This window comes from Elaeis guineensis, chromosome 1 (genome assembly GCF_000442705.2).
Source record: "Elaeis guineensis isolate ETL-2024a chromosome 1, EG11, whole genome shotgun sequence".
In the NCBI taxonomy this organism is placed as follows: Eukaryota; Viridiplantae; Streptophyta; class Magnoliopsida; order Arecales; family Arecaceae; genus Elaeis; species Elaeis guineensis.
This window is the reverse complement of record NC_025993.2, coordinates 181490850-181513951: the sequence shown is the minus strand read 5'-3', so window position 1 is coordinate 181513951 and position 23102 is coordinate 181490850. Positions and strand designations below refer to the sequence as shown.

At 42.4% G+C, this 23102-nt stretch overlaps 1 protein-coding gene across 9 annotated transcripts; it reads right to left on the bottom strand.

Annotated features, from left to right (window-relative positions):
* Window positions 1-5209: 5209 nt before the first annotated feature.
* Window positions 5210-10128, bottom strand: LOC105039963 (putative disease resistance protein RGA3). Of its 9 annotated transcripts, none has more exons than XM_073250625.1 (5): window positions 6584-10128; window positions 6423-6486; window positions 6124-6213; window positions 5780-5886; window positions 5210-5658 (listed from the first exon to the last, which is right to left on the bottom strand). In XM_073250625.1, exon 1 carries the CDS (start codon window positions 9939-9941, stop codon window positions 6684-6686), a length of 3258 nt encoding a protein of 1085 aa, XP_073106726.1. In that variant the 5' UTR covers window positions 9942-10128; the 3' UTR covers window positions 5210-5658; window positions 5780-5886; window positions 6124-6213; window positions 6423-6486; window positions 6584-6683. The 9 variants fall into 9 exon arrangements, with proteins under 9 accessions (XP_073106726.1, XP_073106727.1, XP_073106723.1 ...); XM_073250626.1 differs by having other exon boundaries at window positions 5780-5883; XM_073250622.1 differs by having other exon boundaries at window positions 5780-6213.
* Between the last annotated feature and the right edge of the window lie 12974 nt (window positions 10129-23102).

Genomic DNA, 23102 nt, shown 5'->3' with positions numbered 1-23102 from the left:
TTATCGATAATTTTCTCTATATATGATTTTTATATTTGATCAGGGTCATGAAGAGATACGATTGTCTGCATAAGATATCGAGTGGAATATCTTATTAGAGAAATTTATAAATCAAAGAAGAATATTGATTTCTGTGTTTGGATCAATCACCGATAAAGGTAAGAATCCCTGTACATGATCATCATTATATATGTTATTTTACCATTGGTTTTATCTCCTTGATTTTGCATCGTTGGATTTGAGATCGATGAATTTGTTATATCTGAGACATTGTTATTTATGTGATTTTGAGCATGAATATGTTATATCAATACATATGTATCAGTGATTGATGGCATGATTATATGGGTATGACATATTTATTACACTGCAAAATTTGAATTGATTAATAAAGTCAAATATTTTAATTTCATGAAAATGAAAAGAAAGAAAAATATGGTTTGGACTGGCCTTGTCATGTGGAATAACTTGCCAGGAGCTTATGCCTGTGACAGCCCCCACAGGCTTATGTGTGGAAGAATATGATCCGAGAAAGATCATGAAAAATCTGATCCGAGAAAGATCATGAATGATTTGATCCGAGAAAGATCATGGCCACTTTGATCCGAGAAAGATCATGAATATTTCGATCCGAGGAAGATCACAGAAATCGATCCGAATAAAAGATCGTCGCATGATTCTGGTAGTCCAAAGCCAAAGCCAAAGCCAAAGCCTAAAGCCAAAAAGAAAGGATTAAAGATGATGTGATAATAGAAGAAAATAGAAAGATAAGATATGAAACAATCGTTGAATAAAATTGTTTCACTTATTTAACATATGATGATGCATCTCTTTTGATAAAACAGATAATCTATAAATATTTGCAGTATTCTGGACAGTGAACATCGACTTTTATATGTTATTGCTTATCTTTATTTTCAGATTATATTATTATATTGGTGTGATATGGAAATTCTTACTGGACAGTAAAGCTCACACCCCTTCATCTTTCTTTTCTTCTCAGAGTTACAGGACGTTCATGATTGGCTATGGCTTGGATTTACGGGTGAGCAGAAGGATAAATAGAGTGTCATAGTATTTGATTAGAGAATTGAAGAAGTTTAAATTGTAATTATGCAAGATTTTACGAATTATTGTTGAAATTAATTGTTATGGATGTTAAGGTTGTAGTGATTTAATTTGGCCTTGCATATTCTTTAGGACTTGCTCTAAGGAGTGTGCAGCCATCACGTATCCGATCCGAGTGTTGGGTTCGGAGCGTGACACATGGAACAAATAAATACTCCTCGATCTGATATTTTGGCACATGTGCTGCATTTTCTTCCTTTAGTTTACGAAAATAATGGACGTTCTATTTACTTATCATGTTCAATAAATTTCTTCCATTTTCTTATAGTGCATACGTTTGCCAAGTAAGGATTTGTTCTATTTCCTGAAAAGAAAGCAGGTCATTTGATGGACAGGCAATGTTGCATCTATTGCAGCCATTTGGGGCACTTTTGAAACCTGATGTAAGTATCTTGTTATTTCCTCGAAAGGAAGTATCTTGCCAAGAATCAACTCTCTCACAAAGCAAACTACAAAGATGTGTTAGCATTTCTACTTCGTTCTTACAGTTGGAGTATGTCACGCCCTGAATCCAACATCCAGATCGGATACGTGATGGCCGCACACTCTTTAGAGCAAGCCCTAAAGAATATACAAGGCCAAATTAAATCGTTACAACCTTAACATCCATAATAATTTATTTCAATAATAATTTATAAAACCTTGCATAATTATAATTTAAATTTTTTCAATTTTCTGATCAGGTGCTATGACACTCTATCTATCCATCTGCTCATCCGTAAATCCAAGCTATAGTCAATCATAAACATCATGTATCTCTGAAAAGAAAGGAAAGATGAAAAGGTGTGAGCTTTACAGCCCAGTAAGAATTCCCATATCACACTGATATAGTAATATAGTCTGAAAATAAGAATAAGCAATAAAATATAAAATCTCATGTTCAATGTCCAGAATAATGCAAACATCCATAAATTTTCTGTCTTGTTAAAATAGATGCATCATCATATGTTAATAGGTGAAACCCCTTTTATTCAACAATTATTTCATGTCTTATCTTTCATTTCTCCTTTCATAATCACATGATTTTTAACATTTTCTTTCTGGTTCTGGACTATCCAAGTCTATACCTCAGTCACCATCCGGATCGAATCCACTTAAAAAGTCTTTCAAGACTGTCCCAAGATGAGCTCCTGGCCGGCTGTCCCACGTACCAAAGCCCGTGAGAGGCTGTTCCAGGCATAAGCTCCTGGCGGGCTGTCCCAGGCATGAGCTCCTGGCCGGCTGATCCACCTGTAAGCCAGTGGGGGCTGTCCCAGGCATAAGCTCCTGGCGGGCTGTTCCACATGACAAGACTAGTCCATACCATATATCTCTTTCTTTTTATTTAATCATTATGTGTTGATTTCATCAAATCAATTCTGACTTGCATTATGATCAATTCAGATATGTCATATCCATATAATCATGCCATCAATCTCTGATACATATATATTGACATAACATACTCATGCTCAAAATCAAATAACAGTATCTCAGGTATAATAAATTCATCGATCTCAAATCCGACGATGCAAAACCAACGATGCAAGACCAACAGTAAAATAGCATATATATAATAGTGATCATGTACAGGGATTCTTACCTTTATCGGTGACTGATCCAAGCACAGAAATTAATGTTCTTCTTTGATTTATGAATTTTTTTAACAAAATATTTTACTCGATATCATATGCAGACAATCATCTCTTCATGACCCTGATCAATATAAAAATAATATATGGAGAAAATTACTGATAATCGATCCTAATAACACAGATCGAGGATCTCTCTTAGGATTAACCAAAATTAGGATTTACCTAAGTATCTGGATCCTCCACTGATCCATAAGACTTTTAGAGAGACAAAATCCATGAAGAGAGAGAAAATTCTAGAGAGAGAAAGTAGAGAGAGAAAGTGGAGAGAGAAACATTCGCATCCTTCCGATGAGGCACTCATGATCGAGATCATCAGAGGTCCTATCAGGATGACTCAATATGAATCAAGTGTTACAAATTTCGAATAGGATTGGACTGGGATCAGATCTACCGCATGAATTTTAGAGCAATCTCAAATCATCATATTTTTATTTCAAATTTATCCTAGGGTCTGTGATGAAATCAGAGAGAGAGAAAGACTCTAGAGAGACAAAATTCATAAAGAGAGAGAAAAAGTCTAGAGAGAGAAAATAGGGAGAGAATCTAGAGAGAGATACTGGAGAGAGAAGGTAGAGAGCAGAGAGAGGAAAGAGAGAGAAAGGAGGGAGAGGAAAATTCTCTCTCTTCTTCTTCTTTTTTTGTTTTCTTTTTTTTTTCTTTCCCTTTTTCTCTTTTTCCTTTTCTTTTTCTTTTTCTTTTTCTTTTCCTTTCTTCTTCTTTTTCTTTTCTTCTTCTTCCTTCTTCTTTTCTTCCCGCGGCCTCCCTTGGGCCGAAACATGGAAAGACCGTGAGGTCTCCCTCGGTGGCACGGCTCCGACGAGATGGACGGCATCACACGACGGTGACAGAGCAAAGCCGGCCGACGGCGAGGTTCGGCCAGCAAGCTGAAGAGTTTTCGAAAAATAGGAGACCGTCCCTATTCTTTTTATTTTTCGGTCATTGGCCGGTCACCGGCGGCCAAGACTTTCAGGGAAGGAAGAGAGAGAGATGAGGGTCCGGTTTCGGGGATGGGACGCCGCAACCGGCGGTGCCGGTGGCCGAAAAAGAGAGGAATATGGCCCGGCCGAACAGAGCAAAATAGGGGTCATCTTGTTCATAGATTTTCCGACGATCCCGAAGGCCGGAGAGGGTGCACGAAGCCGTGAAAAAGAGAGGAAGGAAGAGAGGAAGGAGAAGACGGGTTTACCTCCGACTCCGGTGAGGTCTCCGACGAGTATTTGAGATGAACACGATGAGAACATCCGCGGCTTCAACGAAAAAATTCGAGAAAAATAAAAGAAGAAATCTGGTGTTCGTCATGGCTAGCTTTAGAAGAGAGAAAGAGAATTTTATAGAGGTGATTTTCTACCCCTAATCGGACTCTATCGATCTGATTTTGCCGGAGTCGGAGAGGAAGAAGACTCTGGTTAGGAGTCTTCCTCCTCCTCCCGTCGGGCCTGTTTTGAGCTCTTCAAGTTTTGCAAGGCCCAAGAGCCCTGTGGGCTGGGCTGTTACAGAGTATATCTTAGATATTTTCGAAACAGCTTAAGTTACTCGTCTCCAACTCATGTACTTAAGAGGGCATAGTTTATATCACTCACCATTGATTATGATCGGGTGTCTTTCCATGAAGAATATTGGGATGGGAGCCGATATACTATAAGCTGATCCAAAGGCTATGCAGCAATCGTTGAGTTGGCTATAAATCGATTTTGTTCTGTTTACACTGAGAAATAGAAGATGAAAAGACTAAGCCTATAATAACAGAATTTTGGCAAGTATTTAATGAAGAGACTCAGATAATAAGCAAATGAGTGGGGAATAGCCCCTCCCAGTATTTAAGCTGTCAAGGTACTTGGGATTGCTCGTCCCATGTGGTGTCCAGATCCTATCTTGGACAGAGTGTGGAACCACAGTTTGCATGTTGGGTTTGTATCTTCATTGGTTGGGCTGCTCTTGGATCACAAACTTTTGCGTGTTAATCATATATACTTTTGGGGTAGTAATTTCTGATTGAGCTCATTGGGCGAAGACATGATCAGTTACCGAAACAAGGAGTCTTTGATCAGTTACTGAAACGAGGAGTCTAAAAGTTAACTAGGATCAACATCGATTTCACTCTTCATTCATTATGCTGAGCTTGGGCCACAAAATGTTGATTGATTATGGGCAGGATTAAGCATGGATCATAGTAACCTGGAGCAAGCTCGAGACTACATTTAACCTGGCCTAACCCATCGAATTTGGTATCCCGAGCCACAGAGTCCATCACTGAAAGAACAGCATCACCAAATGAATAACAGTCCAATTATTGGGTCTAAATGTTTTTCATATGGTGACATTGGTGGATGCATCAACTGAATTTTTCTATAGATCATAGACATACCACATGTTTTCTATATCACAATTTTGTTGCATATATAAGCATGATCTCATGTTTTCGAGTACTAATTTGCTATAAAGAAATATTTTGGAATGCTTGAAGGAACTGGGAGAATTTTCCTGTTACATGCTCTCGCATCGAAGTATAAAAGTTGGTTAATACATCCATGAATACATCTATTCATGCATCCAAATGCACACACACAAAAAAAAAAAAAAAAAAAATTCCTTCCCATCCTTGTCCCTCCCGATATGGTCGCTGTATGTCGGACATGATTTCTGCAATCAAATCCTAAAAAATATGGTGCGCAAAATTGTTCCAGAGTTTGATAATGTACTAGTTCACAGACTCCATACTTTCATTCACATCTTTCCATTGTCTATACCCCCAATTATGGTGGCTGATGATGTCCTAGATCCCGGACAAGATGCACTGATCTCATGAGGTTAGGTCCGTGATGCTGACTTCTTCGGTCTAAGCAGGTGAAATAATGAAATCTGGAACACAATCGCCTTGTGGTCATCAATCCTTTCTCTGCACCAGAACAAGAAAGAGGTTTAGTCTCTTGATATTACGAATGGGTACCATCGAGAAATCTCAACTCATAATTGTTGATTAATGCATGTTTGCAGCCAGCGGCTTTCAAAATTAGTACCATAGATGGGTAATTGCTTGTTCCAAGACCCCGCTAAAATCACAGCTCCGAATGCAGTTGGAGAAAAGCCTCTGGAAGAAAGGACTTCAGCTTATCTGTTGGGCCTGCTATAGACGATACAAATGCAAAAGGAAGGGAATAAAACCAAACAAGATGATAGAATATCTTTATATCAGTAAATTTCGCATCAGAAAAAAATCAAAGGGTGGAGGGATGTTTTTCACCAAGCAACCTTTTGATTTTGAGAATAAATTATTACCAACTTTTCACCGTCCCACATGACTAATTAAGCTATTTTTCCCCCCCTGAGACTTAAGTAACTGTGGGTCTGATAGCTTATTTACCTTTCAAATTGCTTTTTACAGCTCACAATTAGTGCTGTTACTCGTCGTCGTTGTTGAAGACGAGAGATACCCGTATCGAGATATCAAACTCTTTGAGGAAGAAAAGAAGAAAATTAAGATCACATCATGAAACAACGTCCTATTGGGGGCAGCTAAAAAATTCGTCCTTTGATCATACATTATGCACTTCAGTTTGAGCAATATTAAGACAACAAGAGACAGGGCCAGATGGACCAAGCCAGGAAAAGAAAATAAATAAAAAAACTGGTATCACGGAGTAATCTGATCAGAATATGTACCTGAAAGGACGAGAATGATGAAGAGTATCACCAACTTGGCAAGTAATCTCGCATCTCTTGCTTGCTAAAGCAGATGTAAATTAAATTAATGGAGACGGCATTATGATCCATTACCAACTGCAGAAAGAGAACAAAAGGAGAAAAAGGGAGAAAGGACTGACTGCTTCAACATGGGTGATGTGTCATCAGATCAGAGGCTAATCAGGCAGCAACAGATATTGTTGAAGAGAGTCTACTTGTGGAGCGAAGGGGAGTTGCTATTCACCAACACCTCCTGTCAGAAGAGCAGCTGTTCTGATGACGAAGGCATACTTCGTTTCCCCACCGCGGTCTCGGTTGTCTCCGACTGATGTTCTGGCTGTATGTCCGACCAGTTCGTAGTTCCTCAAGGGCGGCGGCATGATATAATTTGTTTTTGAGAATCAACTTGCGGAGCGAAGGGAAGCGAAGTCGTTGTTCACCAGCAGCTACTAACCACTCTGGAAGAGAGTTTTCATCTTCTCGATCATCGAGCTCTATGTTCTCCATGGCATCCACACCTTCCACAACCTTCAACTCCTCGCAATTATGAATGGAAAGGTCTTTTAGTGCTGGAAAGTTCGACACTCTCTCCAAACTTGAGTTGTCCATCAAGAGCAATCCTGTAAGAGAGTGGAGGTTCTGTATTTCTCTCAGGCCGTGAGCACCTTTGATGTTTAATCTCTTCAGGGCAGTGGCACGACAGAGTAGGCTCTCTGGTAGAGACCTCAACTTCGGACATTCACGAATGGTCAATACCTTGAGAGAAGGTAGCAACGATGTTGTCTGGTTGTCCTCCTCCTCCCACCGCCACCACCATTCTTCCCAATTGGGCATGTCATCAAATACAAGTGTCTCTAGTTTGGAGAAGTAGGAGGAGAAGCAAGAGGAACTGCCACCTGCCAGTAAGAAGAATTCAAGACCAACGCTCGTGACTGCAGAAGCACCTATAAACCGGAGGTAATCTAGTTGTTGTAGCATTCCCAAGGGTGGAAGCTGCCGGCATAGAGCACAATTCTTTAGAACCAGCCTTCGCAGGTTGCACAGCAATGATGATGAGGGTGTAATTACCATCCAGCTAGGAAAATCACGGCCGAAGAAGCCATGGATTTCAAGCTCTTCAAGGCATGGTGATGGGCGGAGCTCCTCGAAGACCTCCCCTATTCTCTTGATTTCTTCCTCCTCGTAACCATTTGCACGAGATTGCTGTACGTTAGAAGAATTGGTTGGTAGGGTGCAATGCAGAAGCAGAATTGAGAGATGGGGCTTGGCTTGAAGTGCAGCAACTCTTGCTTCACTCCTGTTTGATACTCTCTCCAACTTGTGTATGCTAAGATAGTAGAGGTGGGAGAGGGATTTCAACCCTTCCAAGGTGCAGAAGCTGCCGTGTTGATGTCCCCTGTGCTCCTGCTTCCTGTCATCTCCTCCTACTCCGGATCTGCAGCCCTCGCTACCATTCACCACAAATCCCAAAAGTGTATGTAGTTGTTGCAGTCTTTCTATTCCCATGGGCAGTCCATCAAGTGGTGCACCCTTGACGTCTAGAACCCTTAGATTGTTTAACCCGAGGACACTGCAGGGGAGGCTGCGCAAATATTTGCAATTCTGGAGTATAAGGAATTGGAGATTTCTAAGATTCCCTATACTCCCTGGGATCTCTCTTATTGAAGTCCCACGGAGATCAAGACGTCTTAGGTGCACAAGATCTCCCAAGGAAGTTGGTAGATTGTCGACGTTTGTTTCGCTCAAGTTAAGGACCCTTAAACTCCGCAGCTCTCTAAAGAGATGTTCTGGAAGCATGTTAAACCGTGGAGAACGGAAGAATGACAGGGTCCTCAAGGATGTCTGTTCCATTATCAAGTCAGATATGGTTTCTATGTTTCCATCAACAATCGATAAATGGCGTAGTTTTATTGATGATGGGGAGGCCATGATCTTGTTTTCAAAAGCTCTTGCATCTCCGACGAAGCACTCATCCCGTGCTATATGCTGAGCTAGAGATCGCAGGAGGTCATGCATCCTGCAAGCTGATTTATCATACCAATTAGGATCTGGCTGTAGAAGGTTCCTCTGCACCAACTCCTTCCAATGCCCTTTTGCCACATCTTCCAAAGGAGTACCATCTTCAGATGTTACAGAGCCCTCTGCAATACAACTATTGACGAAAAAACCTTCATGAATTATGAAGTCCTCAGGAAATAAGGAAAGGCAAGTGAAGCCCTGCTTGAGAGGAGATGGTAAATCCTGATAGCTCAAGTACAAAGCACCCATCACCCCTTCTGGAAGCTTCGTACAAGACCAAGCTGTGCTAGAAAGGACCTTTTCCCATTCCAATGGCCTTTTTGCCTTGGTTCGAAGAACCCCTCCAACAGTCCTGAGAGCAAGCGGAAGCCCATCGCATTTCTCAACAATTTTCATCCCTGTATCACTGAAGTCATGTTTATCTTGTTCATCCTCTTCATCAAACACCATCTTGCAAATTAATGACCAACCATCCTCGCGAGACAACTTCTCCACCCTGTGAATGTATACTGCTCCCATCTGTCTAGCAATGTCTTCATGTCTGGTGGTTATTAAAATTCTACCATTTTTCAGACCACTCTGTAAGGGATTTCTCAACAGCTCATCCCACACTCGTGCATCCCAAACATCATCTAAGACTAAAAAGAACTTCTTGTTCGTGAGGACTCCGCTAAGCATGGGTTCGAGCACTTCCTTCGCCTTATCCTTTCGAGGATCACCTCCAGCTTGTTTTATGATAGATCTAAGCAAATCAGACTCGGAGAAATCTTGGGACACGCACGACCAAATCCGTGGCATTTGGTGGAAGTTGTCTCGAAGCTTCTCATCATTGTAAATCTTCTGAGCAAGAGTAGTTTTGCCTATCCCACCCATGCCAACAATAGCAAAGATAAGAATTTTTCTTTTGTGTTTCTTAATCAACAGGTCAGCCAAAATCCTCGTGTCAGTCTCAATATTCTCGCCCACAACTTCAGACTCAACAACAGGGGATGTCCCGTATGTTATTCTAGTACTCTTATAGCGGTCACGATGAGGAGCAGGTGTAAGATTGAGCTCAGCTTTGTCCTTGGCAAGTTCATCAAGCCTATGGTTGAGATCTCTAATTCTTTTGGCAATCTCATGATGGAATCTAACTTTGTGCAAGCAAGCCATAGGAGGGAAGCAACAACGTACCGACTCAACACGAGGAGATGAGGATGACTTTGAGCTGAGATGTTTCTCGCCCTCGATCCAGCATTCATCGATGATATCTTCTGCATCGTACATGAGATCTCGCAGCTCATTCAGCCAACGATTGATGGCCTGGCTGTCGAAGCGTCGATCCTCTGCATCAGAGAGAACATCTTGCATCCTCTTCAGCCTCCTGTGGAGCTTCTTGATTTCGTCGGGCACACCCAAGATCTTGGCGGCCTCTTCTATTGCGGAGGTTAATAAAACCTGACACAATTTGGAGACAAAGGCATCCGCGATCATGGCCATCTTTTGTTTCTCCGAGTGCAAGACAGTGGGAAGGTGGAGAGACAGAAATGGCAGGGTACTCCTTACCCCCTCCGCAAAAACAACTATTTAATTAGTGGTGGCTCTATTTTCTTAGTTGGCCCCAATCCTTGTGCTTTGATGCAAGAGCATCATAATGAGATAGGCATGACCGTTTATTTCCGCAATATGAATAGGATAAGAATGATTTATTTTATTTTGGGGGTCATTGTCATAAGCTATGCATCTAGCATTGGCACGGTCATCCGCAAACAAGCTTTGACGTAAATCAATGAAGACTTTTCAATGCCATTTAGGAGGTCTGCACGCCCTCTAATCGGTAGACGGGGAGCCCCGCAATGTACGTGTGGTCTTCGGCTCTCACCGAGTCTTCTCTACCCTGCGCAAGCAGTTGCAGGGTCCCATCAAAGACTCCGCCTCATTCTTATTAAAAATCTAATCTTACGCCTTTGTTTCTGTCACTATGTGGGCTCCCCTTATATTTTACTCTTCCTTGACGAAACTCTTTATCCATGTAACTCTCCTCTTCATTAGCTCAATGATTGATTTCTTTTTTTCTTTTTTTTTTTTATGTGAGATTAAAAGGATACTGAGAGCACCACCGGTCGGCATTTATTAAGGAGAGATTATTTATAGAAAAAAAAATAGAGCTGAAACTAAAGAAGAGTAACGTTGACTAAACACATCCCACTTCTCTCTCTAGTAATAGATCCTCTATAATATTCAAAAAAAAAATATCGTAAGATGCTTGCATACTACGAAGATATTCATCAACAAATGAGTAACTGCACGTGCTTACACACGCATATTAAAATATTAAAAAAAAATAAATAAATCTCAAAGATATTTGAATAATTTAGATAAACATCACATAACTATTTTTTTTTAGATAGACATCTCAATATGTGTACAGCATCGTGTGGTACATTTTAAGTACCACAGAGGATCCCGTTCTCCTTCTCTCCACCTCCCTTTCAAAAAAATAGAGAGATTACAAACTTGTTTGGAGCTAATGTCCTATTTTTTTTTCTTTTTTTTGATAAGATGTCCTAATTTTTTTTCACCTGTATGGACTAAACCCGATTTTGATATTGGACTCTAAGCTGTTGGGTCCATCTCTCTTGCAGGTTGTCATATTGATCTTAGCTTTCTACTTTATCAAAAAAAAAAATAATAGATTCTAGTAGCATAAAATATTGTTTGACTGTGGGAACGCTATGCTCCTAATTACCGCTAGAACAGAAAAACTGAAACAATCTACCGAGCCCATAGATAAAGAACCAAGTATCACACCTATATGGTAAAAACCATTAAAAATAGAACCAAAGAACTGATATGTTGAATCATGCCTACCATAGTACAAAAAGTTGCAAAGGAAGAGACATAAAACCAAAGGCGATAATGGATGTAGCGGCGGTGGTTTTGATGTGTGGTCTGAATAGATGGAGGATGTGTGGTTTGAATAGGCTTGAGAGTGATTTGAATAGGTTTGGATAGGCTTGAATAGGTTTGAATAGATGGAGGGTGATTCTGCTATCATTATCACTTGGATCCAAAGCGTCTGGACTTTTCTTCGTTATGCTGCTATGGTCCAAATACGGCATATCTACCGAGAGACAAATACTACTGCTGCAGACTGGGTCGCGGCTTTCGTGGTGGAGTAGTCTGGCGATTGGGTCTGGAGATAAGATGATGTTTGTCCTCCGACTCTGCAGAACCTTTTGTACCTTGATCTCTTGAGCTGTTTTCACACTAGAATGGTGTGACCGTCCATTTGTACATACAAAAAAAAAAAAGCTTGAGAGTGCTGATTTTTTGAACTGGTGTACGATGGTTGTTGATATTTCGTATTGGGCACTCACAAGGATCCTTGATAACCGATCTAGTAGTTGTTAGTTTTTTATGGGAGGCCTTTTCTGACTTCTTTAATTTGTTCCTAGGTCTCTATCCTGCATTTTTCACCATTTTATTATATCACTTGTTGGGGGGAGTTTTGTCAGGGCCGAAGATGAGATTGGAGGCCCAGCACATTATCAATCTGATTTGCCCACCGTCAGCACTAAAAGGTCTCTATTGGCCACGCCGCCCAATGTATTTCATTAATTTTCAATTGTGTATCGTCTACTATGCATATGTTACGAGAATCATCCCCGGTCATTTGAACCTAGCAGAGGCATTGATTGCCTTTCTTCCTCTTCTCCCATCCTCCCATGGGAATCACAACAAGACAAAAGAAAGACATGGAAGGGATACCCTCAGCCAAGTTAGCTTTCAGAGATAATTCTTGGACTTCAAATATCGATCCAAGAGATATCGTGGTTCAAGCTTCTTCTAAAAGGATCTTTGATCGATCCTTACTCCTAATCATATGTCACGCTAGTGACTATATCAAAATATTCTGAGGTGTCCAAATTTTTCCCACGGGTGCCCATGCTCCCGCCACTCATTCGATCCCTACCTCGGCTTGTGAATCCCATGGCGACCTTGGCCCTTGTGTCGGCTGCCGATCCACTCTTATCCAACCAATCCTTGGCCTCCACTCCCAGTCCTTGACCTCTAGATGGCCCTTGTGTAGGGGTTTCAATTGATCTCGATGCTGTCTCTTTTGAACCCATCCTTTCATGACGGGACCTATATATATTTTATTATTTATTTAACATAAAGGTTCTTTGCTCTTTCTTATCAGGACAGGGGAGGCTCGACATCCTTCGACATGACCAGTTCTAAGGTGCAGCAGCAGAAACCTTCGACATCCTTTGGGTCTCGATAGAGTAAAGATGTCGTTGAGTTTCGGTAGAATAAAGATACCGTCAAGTCCTGCAGTAGAGCAAAGACACCGTCGAGTCCGAGTCGAAGATGGACCTCGATAAAGCAAAGATGCCGTTGAGTTTCGATAGAGCAAAGATGCTGCTGAGTCTCAAGTTGAAGATAGACCTCGATAGAGCAAAGATGCCATCAAGTTTTGATAGAGCAAAGATGCCATCGAGTTTCGAGCTTAAGACGAGCCTCGATAGTCCCGAGCCAAAGATGAGTCTCGATAGAGCAAAGATATTATTAATTTTTGATAGAGTAAAGATACCATCGAGTTTCAAACTGAAGATGGTCCTCGATAGAGCAAAGATACCATCGAGTTTCGGTAGAGCAACGATGTCGATGAGTTCTGAAAGAGTAGAAGATCTCACTCTTCAATGAGGAGTCGAGGCCATGTCAGTCGGGTCAAAGTAGGTCGGAGTACATCCATAAAGGCAGAAGCCGAAACCCACTAGTCAAAGATCTCACTTTCCAGTAGGAGAGCAGAAGACCTCACTTTTCAGTGAAGAGCCGAGGCCATGCCAGCTGGGTCGGAGTAGGCCGAAGTACACCTATGAAGGTGGAAGCCGAAATCTACTAGTCAAAGACCTCACTTTCCAATAAGAAAGCAGAAGACCTCACTCTTCAGTGAGGAGCCGAGGCTATGCTAGCTAGGTCGGAATAGGTCAGAGTATGCTCAAAGGCGGAAGTTGAAATTCACTTGCCGAAAATCCCACTTTTTAGTAGGAAAGCAGAAGACCTCACTCTTCAGTGAGGATCTGAGGCCATGCCAGCTGGGTCGGAATAGATCGTAGTATGTCCATAAAGTCGAAAGCCGAAACCCACTAGCTGAAGATCCTACTTTCTAGTAGAGAAGTAGAAGATCTCACTTTTCAGTGAGGAGCCGAGGCCATACCAGCTGGGTTAAAGTATGCCGAAGTATGTCCATGAAGGCAGAAGCTGAAATCCACTGATCGAAGATCCCACTTTTCAATAGGAGAGCAAAGACCTCACTCTTCAATGAGGATCCGAGGCTATACCAACTGGGTCGGAGTAGGTTGGAGTACGTCCATTAAGACGAAAGTCAAAATTCATTGACTGAAGATCCCACTTTTCAATAGGAGAGCAGATGACCTCACTCTTCAATGAGGAGCTGAGGCCATGCCAGCTGGATCAGAATAGGTCAGAGTATGCCTATGAAGGCGAAAGCTGAAACCCATTAGCCGAAGACTCTACTTTCTAATAAGGGAGCAGAAGACCTCACTCTTCAGCGAGGATTCGAGGCCATCCAACTGGGTCGGAATTGATCGGAGTATACCCATGAAGACGGAAGCCGAAAGTCACTGACCGAAGACTCTACTTTATAGTAGGGGAGCGGAGATCTCACTCTTCGATGAAGACCTGAGGCCATACCAGTTGCATCGGAGTAGACCGGAGTATACCTATGAAGGCAGAACCAAAACCTACTGATCGAAGACCCCACTCTTTAGTAGGGGAGTAGGAGAACTCACTGTTTAAGGGTCGAAGATTGCCAGCTGGGTCACTAATCGAAGACCCCACTCTTTGGTGGAGAGGGGGTGCAGAAAACTTTGCTGATGTGAAATCTAAGCATATTTAAGTTTGAGATGCAATAATATATCAAAATCGAAGGAAAGTATTCACATACCAACTTTGGACAACACCGAAACCGTCGACTAGCAGCCTCTTGCTTCTTGCATGCGCAAAATCCCATACCAACACCAAGGCCACATGGAGTAGCCTCGTAGTTTTCACATCAGATATGATTCCAAGTTTGGTAGGCCCCAGCTTGGGAAGAAAAAGAAAGTATCCAGACTCAGATAACGCATTGCAATATCTGAGCGGATAAATTTTCAAACTGCGAGGTGTGAACCATCAACCATCCGATTAGGATTTTCCTCCCGTATGGACTCTATATAGAGGAGAGAGATCAAAGTATACAAGTTTCACATGTGCACCTCCTCGGTTGGCACTAAAGCCATCCGCATCAACGGCCAATGGCTGAGATGAACACCTAACAATGGAGCCTTGAAAACCTTCCTTCGAATAAGAATATACGATACGGCAACGTCCCACCTATTGCCTATGCACCCCATCTGTAATTATTACTGCCATGAACTCATGTGAGGGGCTATTGAGGGCATCAATAAAGCAGCGGTGGGGCTAAAGCCCACTTAGACCTAGATTTCAATAATCTAATCCCACCTACTTCCATGCGCCCCACTGTGAACAAAGTCCCCACGTGCGCATTGTGCTTTGGGTAGCTCCGAGAACGGTCTCCATAGCCTTGAACCCCCTCCGACATGCCCATGAAGCCAAAACACCTCTTGCCCCTTTAGTATACCCAACCGAGGCACGCAATTCTGACCGAAGGAGCTTCCCACACATCTTTCGTGCATCCTACATTGCCGACCACCTCTCACGGCATTGATTCATTTTCCATAACACCGAAGAACTTGGTCTGAATACTCACATGTTTGTGAGATTGTAATTATCCACAAATGGACAAACGGATGAGGGGGTGCGCGGTGGATAGGAACTATGCTTCCAAGGAGGGCATTATGAAAATTAGAAAGTTCAGTTGAAAGCAGTTCCAAGGCCTACTATGATGGCCTCCTATGGATGGTATCGGAGTTTACAACACCGATCTCCTCCCTTGTATCCAACCTCCAATGGTGCCGAACAACGCCGACCAACTCACTCTTGGGTGGTGCCGAAGCACCTACTCTAGGCGGTCCTGAAGCTGCTCGATGAACTACTTGCTTCTGAGTAACACCTAAGCCTCTATCAATAAAATAGGTCCTCAATAGCTATGAGGCTACTAGTAAGAAATCCGAAGCTCCCCAAATCTCCCTACACACACATCTTTGTATTTATCCGCGAGTGGGACTGAGGCTACCCACTGGTGAATCAAGCCCCGAACAACATTGAGAACTGACAGCCGGCCTGGTCATAAGCAATGTCGGTGATCTGGGCTCGAGCAATGCCGAAGCCATCTCCCACAGGCTTTAGCCCCGTATGGACCTCCAGACATTTGATCAAGCTACCCCAGCATCTCCTAATAGGAGATGACACCTCAAACTATCTTGACTAGGCCTACAATTGGGGGGGAAGCAATCGAACAGGCTCTTAAAGGCTCAAAACTCTCATGAGCGAAGCCAAAGTCAAGGTCAATGATGAATTGAGGCAAGGATCAAGACCCATCCAAAGTTGGATGGAGGCCGAACTGAAGTCTAAAATGAGGCAATTCTTAAGATCGGATTGAGGTCGTCGAACTTTGAGAAGCCACTTTTCATGATCTAATTCTCTCTGAAGTTGGGCATCAGAAGGCCCAACTAGAATCGGATTGGCCAATTCTCTCGTCTCATGTGTGCAAGGTTAACAACAAAGGCCCTGCTTTTCAGCAGGGAGTCCAAAGGCCTAGAGATCCTACCCTTCGAAAGGCTGAGGGTCCCTCCTTTCAGTAGGAGGGTTCAGGACTAACGATATTCCTAGTAATTCTGCCTAATCAACGTGAGAGACCGCTAAAGCTCGGAGGTAAAATTGCAAGGGATCAAATGAACATGAAGTAAGTACAATTCCAAATGAAATACTTCATTCATAGTAATTATAGGAAAAGGATCGCGACAAATGCGATCATATAAAAAAAAAAAAGAAACAGGCACTAACACCAACTCTATGCCTTGCCAGAAAAAAAGCTCTCTTTTCTTTCACCAAGGAAGAGGAAACCAAAGCTGGAGCATGCCATCACCTTCCCTGCACAGATCCCGTGGTTCCTAAAGCAGCGAAAGTGTTTACGCTGGCAATCTTCTCTCCATATATGGTAGAGGTTTCAAACTCCCCAACTCCGCATTCCCAACCCTCAAAGAGAATGTGCAAGAAGGAGAAAGAGGTGCTCTTACACCCAGCGACCGACGGTAATTGCCATCCTCATCGATCCAGTTGGAAAGCAGATGGGGCACCAGCGGCAGTGGGTGAAGGCCACACAGTAGGCCACTGAGGGCCCCAAGAAGGAGATCTTCCGACGATGAGGACCTTGGTCCCCACTGAGAGTGACTGCGTAGTCCAGTGGTCATCCCTCTTGGAAGCACGTACCCCACAGAAATATCATGAGAGACTGTCATCGAATCCATGCACGCTCTGAAGCGAAAATTTTGTGCAGAGGCAAAATGGTAATTTTAAAACTTTTTCAAAATTACTATTTTACAGCGAAATTATTAATTAATCTCATTAATTAATACTAATTAACCCTACACTAGGATCTAAATATGATACAACAGCATGCATTTAAATTTGAAATTCAAATTTGAATCAGTAAACATTTTACAGTACTGTATTCAGAACACATCACCTTTTGCGGGTAGTCGATCACCGCAATCTGATCACCGTCGGAGGGCTCTGATCGTCACGTCGCAGCCACCCAACTGTCTGGCCTCTGTGGATCATCCACACGAAGCTCCCGTCTGATCAGCTCCTCACGAATGCTAGTTCGTGATTTCACCCTTTTGATGGTAGATGTTGATCGAACTCCTTCGATCGATGTGTGCCGACTTCTCGGATGCTCCAGATCATTTGCACAGTTACTTGAGAGGCTGATGGATCTCTCTCTAAAATTTGGTGGACTCACGACACTCGTGGCACACCAATCTCACTTCCCGAACCCTAGGTAGAAACCCTAGGGTACACACCAAAAACCCTGCGCCCAATTTTCTCTCTTTTCTTTCTTTTTCTCTCGAAAGGTTTTGGACCTTCACCTTGCGCAGAAGCCTTCCTCATGCCCCAAAGTTTCTCTCCTAATTTTTTTACGCACGTCCCACCTTTCTCCTCTTTTTAAAACAACGTCAAACGTGTCTTATCCGCGTGAGAGGATAAAGACAAGAGGTTACACATTTGAATTCAAATCAAATTTGAATTCAAACGAAAACCAACTTATCCCTATCCTTTTGGGCGTGAGAAGAGAAGGGGCGTGGCTCTTTGTGCATGAAAAAAGTTTCACGAGAAACCTTTTCTCGTGTAAGTAATGTGGCGCACAAAATGGATAAGGATGAAAGGGCAAGTGATAAGTTATCCATTCAAATTCAAACATGCTTTGAATTTGAATGGCTAACTAATTATTTTATCCATCCATATGGTGCACAAATGAGGATGTGGGGAAGGATTTTGCGTGAGAAAAATTTCACGAGAAGTTTCTTCTCGTGAATTCAAATCGGTGCAAGGAAGTTGGGTGACGCAGGGAATTTAAAACAAGGTGGTTTGATTCAAATTGAGCCAACCTAGTTTAAAATAGGTTGAGCACAATTAGACCAAATTAAACCCAACATAATTAGGCTTAATTAGGCTTAATAAAATCTTAATCAAATCAGGAATTAACTAAACCTAACCCCTGATCAAATCAGGGACTAAACCACCTTAGCGATTAGGTCAACATTTAACCTAATCGGGTCAATCCAAACTGAATCCAATTCAATTGGACTTAATCCAAAAATAATTACTCAATCAAATTGAGTTAATTAGTAATTAAATCACTAATTAAACCTCTCATAAATATTGAGTCCAAATCCGATGGGCAATCAGGCATCAGAGACCATCGATATGAAACCCTGATCAAAGAGTTCAAATTTCAAATTCAAAATTCGAAATTCAAAATTTTGACCCCGGTACCCAAAATGTGTGGAACTCATGATTAGAGAATCCTAATTCTCAATCATAGAGTCCCAGATAGATAAGATTCATAATCAGCCATCAGATCAGAAAGGAACCTCTAATGTGTGTGACCCCGCAGGTTCGAACCTAAGCCGGTAGCACAGGAACCAATTTCTGTACTAATCGAAGTGACCATCTAGCAATGGTACCCGATGACTGGATAGGTCGAATAATCGCAATCGCAACATTCAGAACCTACGTGAATATGGTTACCGTATAATTCATCCCTTTTGACCTCTGTGTTTAGGATGACTCAGAGTTAAACTGTCAACCCTGATGATATCATCCGAATCGTGCTCAACTCAATTAGTCCTGTGACTCCTCACTAGGACTACCCTGGCCAAGGTTTTGCTAAATTGAAACACGACTGTACACAGCTCCTAAACTGGAGTGGTCAATCCCATCTTGACACACGCACCGACAAGTCAAGTACTTGACTACACCCAGCAACCTTCCATCACTGAATTAGAAATTCAGGTAGTCCAGTGCCTAAGTGCAGTGAGTTGCTTGCAAGTCACCGTGGCGGTCTCAGGTCGGAGGGACATTTATACCCATATCCCATCGGAGCAAATCTTGACAGCAGAAATAGCTCCGGAGTTGGTCACGTTCAGTGCAGATGTACCATTACATCTCACCTGTATGCCATACCAGTGTCTCCACACTATTTGGTTATGAGGACAACCAACCCATATGGCACACAACGACCTATGCTCGATAAATGTTGTCATCCTTGGTAACAACATATCATTTGGTCGCGAACATGTTTAAGGACTAAGCGACAAATCCTCCTTTGTCGAGTCTAAATAGTCCTAAGGACTTCACCACAACACAGGAGTTCATTAGAAGATGAAATATTTGTGATGAAAAAATACCAAAATAATTTTTATTTATTTATAATTCATGTACTAATACAAAAGGAGCACAATCGTCAACAGACTGACGATTGGCTTTGGGACACTATTCCCAACACGCTCCAAATATGGTATCAGAGTAATCCCTCAAGGCCATAGATCCGCACACCCCCCCAGGTGAGACAACTATTTTCAATACCTCTCAAGCCAAGTTGTGATCGATAAGGTGACTCCCCCCTCAGATGATAGGCGATAGCCTTGATCAAAAAGGTGGGCTCCCTCGCTCACGAAGAGGATGCGCACTGCACATTCGTGGCAAAAGGAACCATCCCATTGCACCATGGCGCACAAAAAGTGAACCTCCACTCTGAGATGGAGGAAGGAGGGTGATCTCCCTCCTATAAAAAGAAGAGCCAAATACAAGTGCCCTGTGATCGCCCTATTAATCAGCAATATGTGTCGACTGGAGGTTGGTCATGGGCACCGCCTTTGCTAATGCACACTTAATTCAGGTGTGAGTGGAGCAGCTGCACCGCTTCATCTCTCCTCTCCCTGGCTTCGAGGTAACGTGCATTCAATGTAGGCACAGAAGTATGAACATGCCCTGAAAGTTGCATGCATGACCTACAATCAAGGTGGCGCTCCACATTCTCGATCAGTGCATGTAGGATTACTCCCTTCACTGGACACCCAGAAGCAAAGGGGAATATCTTGGGCTGAGGTATTAATCTGGATCGAAACATGTCCCCATCGATGTCAGGGCAGAACTGATCTCCGTAGAATCTGCATCGCCTTAGCCATCAACTTTAATTTTCTGGCGATCCATGCATCGATCGATGAACCCCATTTTGACCGATAACTAGGGTTTAAACAGTTGATCCTAGCTTCGATCGACTCCTCGATCATCGACCCCAAGGCGACACCCGGGTATCGGGTGTGGAGCCAAGAAAAACTCTGACTTCAGTATCCTCCTTGGAAGTCTCGAGTCGATCCTTACTTTCAATCGACCTTTGAATCATACACTATTACAACTTATCACTTCAAGAAGATTGACCCTCATCATACCAAACCCTATGGGGTGGATTGAACTAGTCTTTGGGACCAACTGAGCCTCACCTCTCCGATTCCCCACCATCTTCAGGTAGGACTTTCTGAAGGCAGATCTAAACTTTCCTCCATGCATGCATCTATTTTCAGTCGGTGCCAAGGTCCTATTAATTGGCCCCCGCACTTCCAATGCACACACACAATGTGCCCCTATTGGCACCAGATTGCGTTGAGTCTACATGTCCAAAGGCTCCTTGAATGCCCGTGCATACCTTCAATGGTATAGAGGCCGACTATGACCCCTCGGCCCTCTCATGCACACCGCTTCACTGGCCCCTATATTTGGCTTCAGGCGAAACTGTAGCCACTCGCAAGAAGCTCCAAAGTTTTTGGACACTCTCTATAGTTGATCTCTCTTCTACGGGCCACTACTACTCCCATTGCATGAACACGAGCAACACATCATAATACCCAAGTGCACAAATATTTGATTTGTACATCGAGCCTCAGATTCAGATCACGTGCCAGTCCAATCAGAATTTTTTCATCCACAATCACTTCGAATAGAGGAGAAAGATTGGAGGGAGGAGCTTCCTGTGCTCACTCACATCTTCGATGAAATCAAAGTCTTATAGCGAAAATTTAGTGCAGGGGCAAAATGGTAATTTTAAAACTTTTTTCAAAATTACTATTTTACAGTGAAATTATTAATTAATCTCATTAATTAATATTAATTAACCCTACACTAGGATCTAAATATGATACAACAGCATGTATTTAAATTTGAAATTCAAATTTGAATCAGTAAACCTTTTACAGTACTGTGTTCAGAACACATCACCTTTTGCGGATAGTCGATCACCGCAATCTGATCACCGTCGGAGGGCTCTGATCATCACATCACAGCCACACAAATATCTGGCCTCTGCGGATCGTCCACACGAAGCTCCCGTCTGATCAGCTCCTCACGAATGCTAGTTCGTGATTTCACCCTTTTGATGGCAGATGTTGATCGAACTTCTTCGATCAATGTGTGCCGACTTCTTGGATGCTCTGGATCATTTGCACGGTTGCTTGAGAGGCTGATGGATTTCTCCCTAAAATTTGGTGGACTCACGACACTCGTGGCACACCAATCTCACTTCCCAAACCCTAGGTAGAAACCTTAGGATACACACTAGAAACCCTGCGCTCAATTTTCTTTCTTTTTTTTCTTTTTCTCTCGGAAGGTTTTTGACCTTCACCTTATGCACAAACTTTTCTCACGCCCCAAAGTTTCTCTCCTAAAATTTCTACGCACGTCCCACCTTTCTCCTCTTTGTAAAACAACGTCGAACGTGTCTTATCCACGTGAGAGGATAAAGATAAGTGGTTGCACATTTGAATTCAAATCAAATTTGAATTCAAATGCAAAACCAACTCATCCCTATCCACTTGTGCATGAGAAGAGAAGGGGCGTGAGTTGATTTGTGCATGGAGAGTTTACACGAGAAACATTTTCTCGTGTAAAATATGGGGCACACAAGATAAGACCATGGCGCATGGATTAGTTGGTTGCTCATTCAAATTCAAACTTTCTTTTGAATTTGAATGGCCAACCAACTTATTTTTATCCATATATTTGGCGCACAAGGGTGGGCATGGGATGGCTTCTACGTGGAGAAAATTTATGAGAAGTTGCTTCTCGTGAATTTAAATATGCACAGAAGAAGTGAGGTGGCACAGGGAGAAAAGTCAAGGTGGTTTGAACCTAATTAAGCCAACCTAATCTACATAGGTTAAGCACAATTAGAATAAATTAAATCCAACTTCATTAGGCTTAATTAGGCTCAATAAAATCCTAATCAAATCAGAAATTAACTAAACCTAATCCCTGATCAAATCAGGGACTAAACCACCTTAACGATTAGTTCAACATTTAACCTAATCGGGTCAATCCAAACTGAATCCAATTCAATTGGACTTGATCCAAAAATAATTACTCAATCAAATTGAGTTAATTAGCGATCAAATCACTAATTAAATCTCTCATAAATATTGAATCCAAATCCGATGGGCAATCAGGCATCAGAGACCATCGATATGAAACCCTGATCAAAGAGTTCAAATTTCAAATTCAAAATTTAAAATTCAAAATTTTGACCCCGGTACCCAAAATGTGTGAAACTCATGATCAGAGAATCTTAATTCTCAATCATAGAGTCCCAGACACATAAGACTCATAATCAGCCATCTGATCAGAAAGGAACCACTAATGTGTGTGATCCCACAGGTTCGAACCTAAGCCGGTAGCACAGGAACCAATTCCTGTACTAATCGAAGTGACCATCTAGCAGTGGTACCCGATGACCGGATAGGTCGAATAATCGCAATCGCAACATTCAGAACCTACGTGAATATGGTTACCATATAATTCATCCCTTTTGACCCCTGTGTTTAGGACGACTCAGGGTTAAACTGTCAACCCTGATGATATCATCCGAATCGTGCTCAACTCAATTAGTCCTGTGACTCCTCACTAGGACTACCCTGGCCAAGATTTTGCTAAATTGAAACACGACTGTACACAGCTCCTAAACTGGAGTGGTCAATCCCATCTTAACACACGCACCGACAAGTCAAGTACTTGACTACACCCAGCAGCCTTCCGTCATTGAATATGAAATTCAGGTAGTCCAGTGCCTAAGTGCAGTGAGTTGCTTACAAGTCACCGTAGCAGTCTCAGGTCGGAGGG

Bases quoted from the DNA above. Each gene is read 5' to 3' on its own strand.
- LOC105039963 (XM_073250620.1), bottom strand. From the start codon at position 9,941: ATGGCCATGATCGCGGATGCCTTTGTCTCCAAATTGTGTCAGGTTTTA.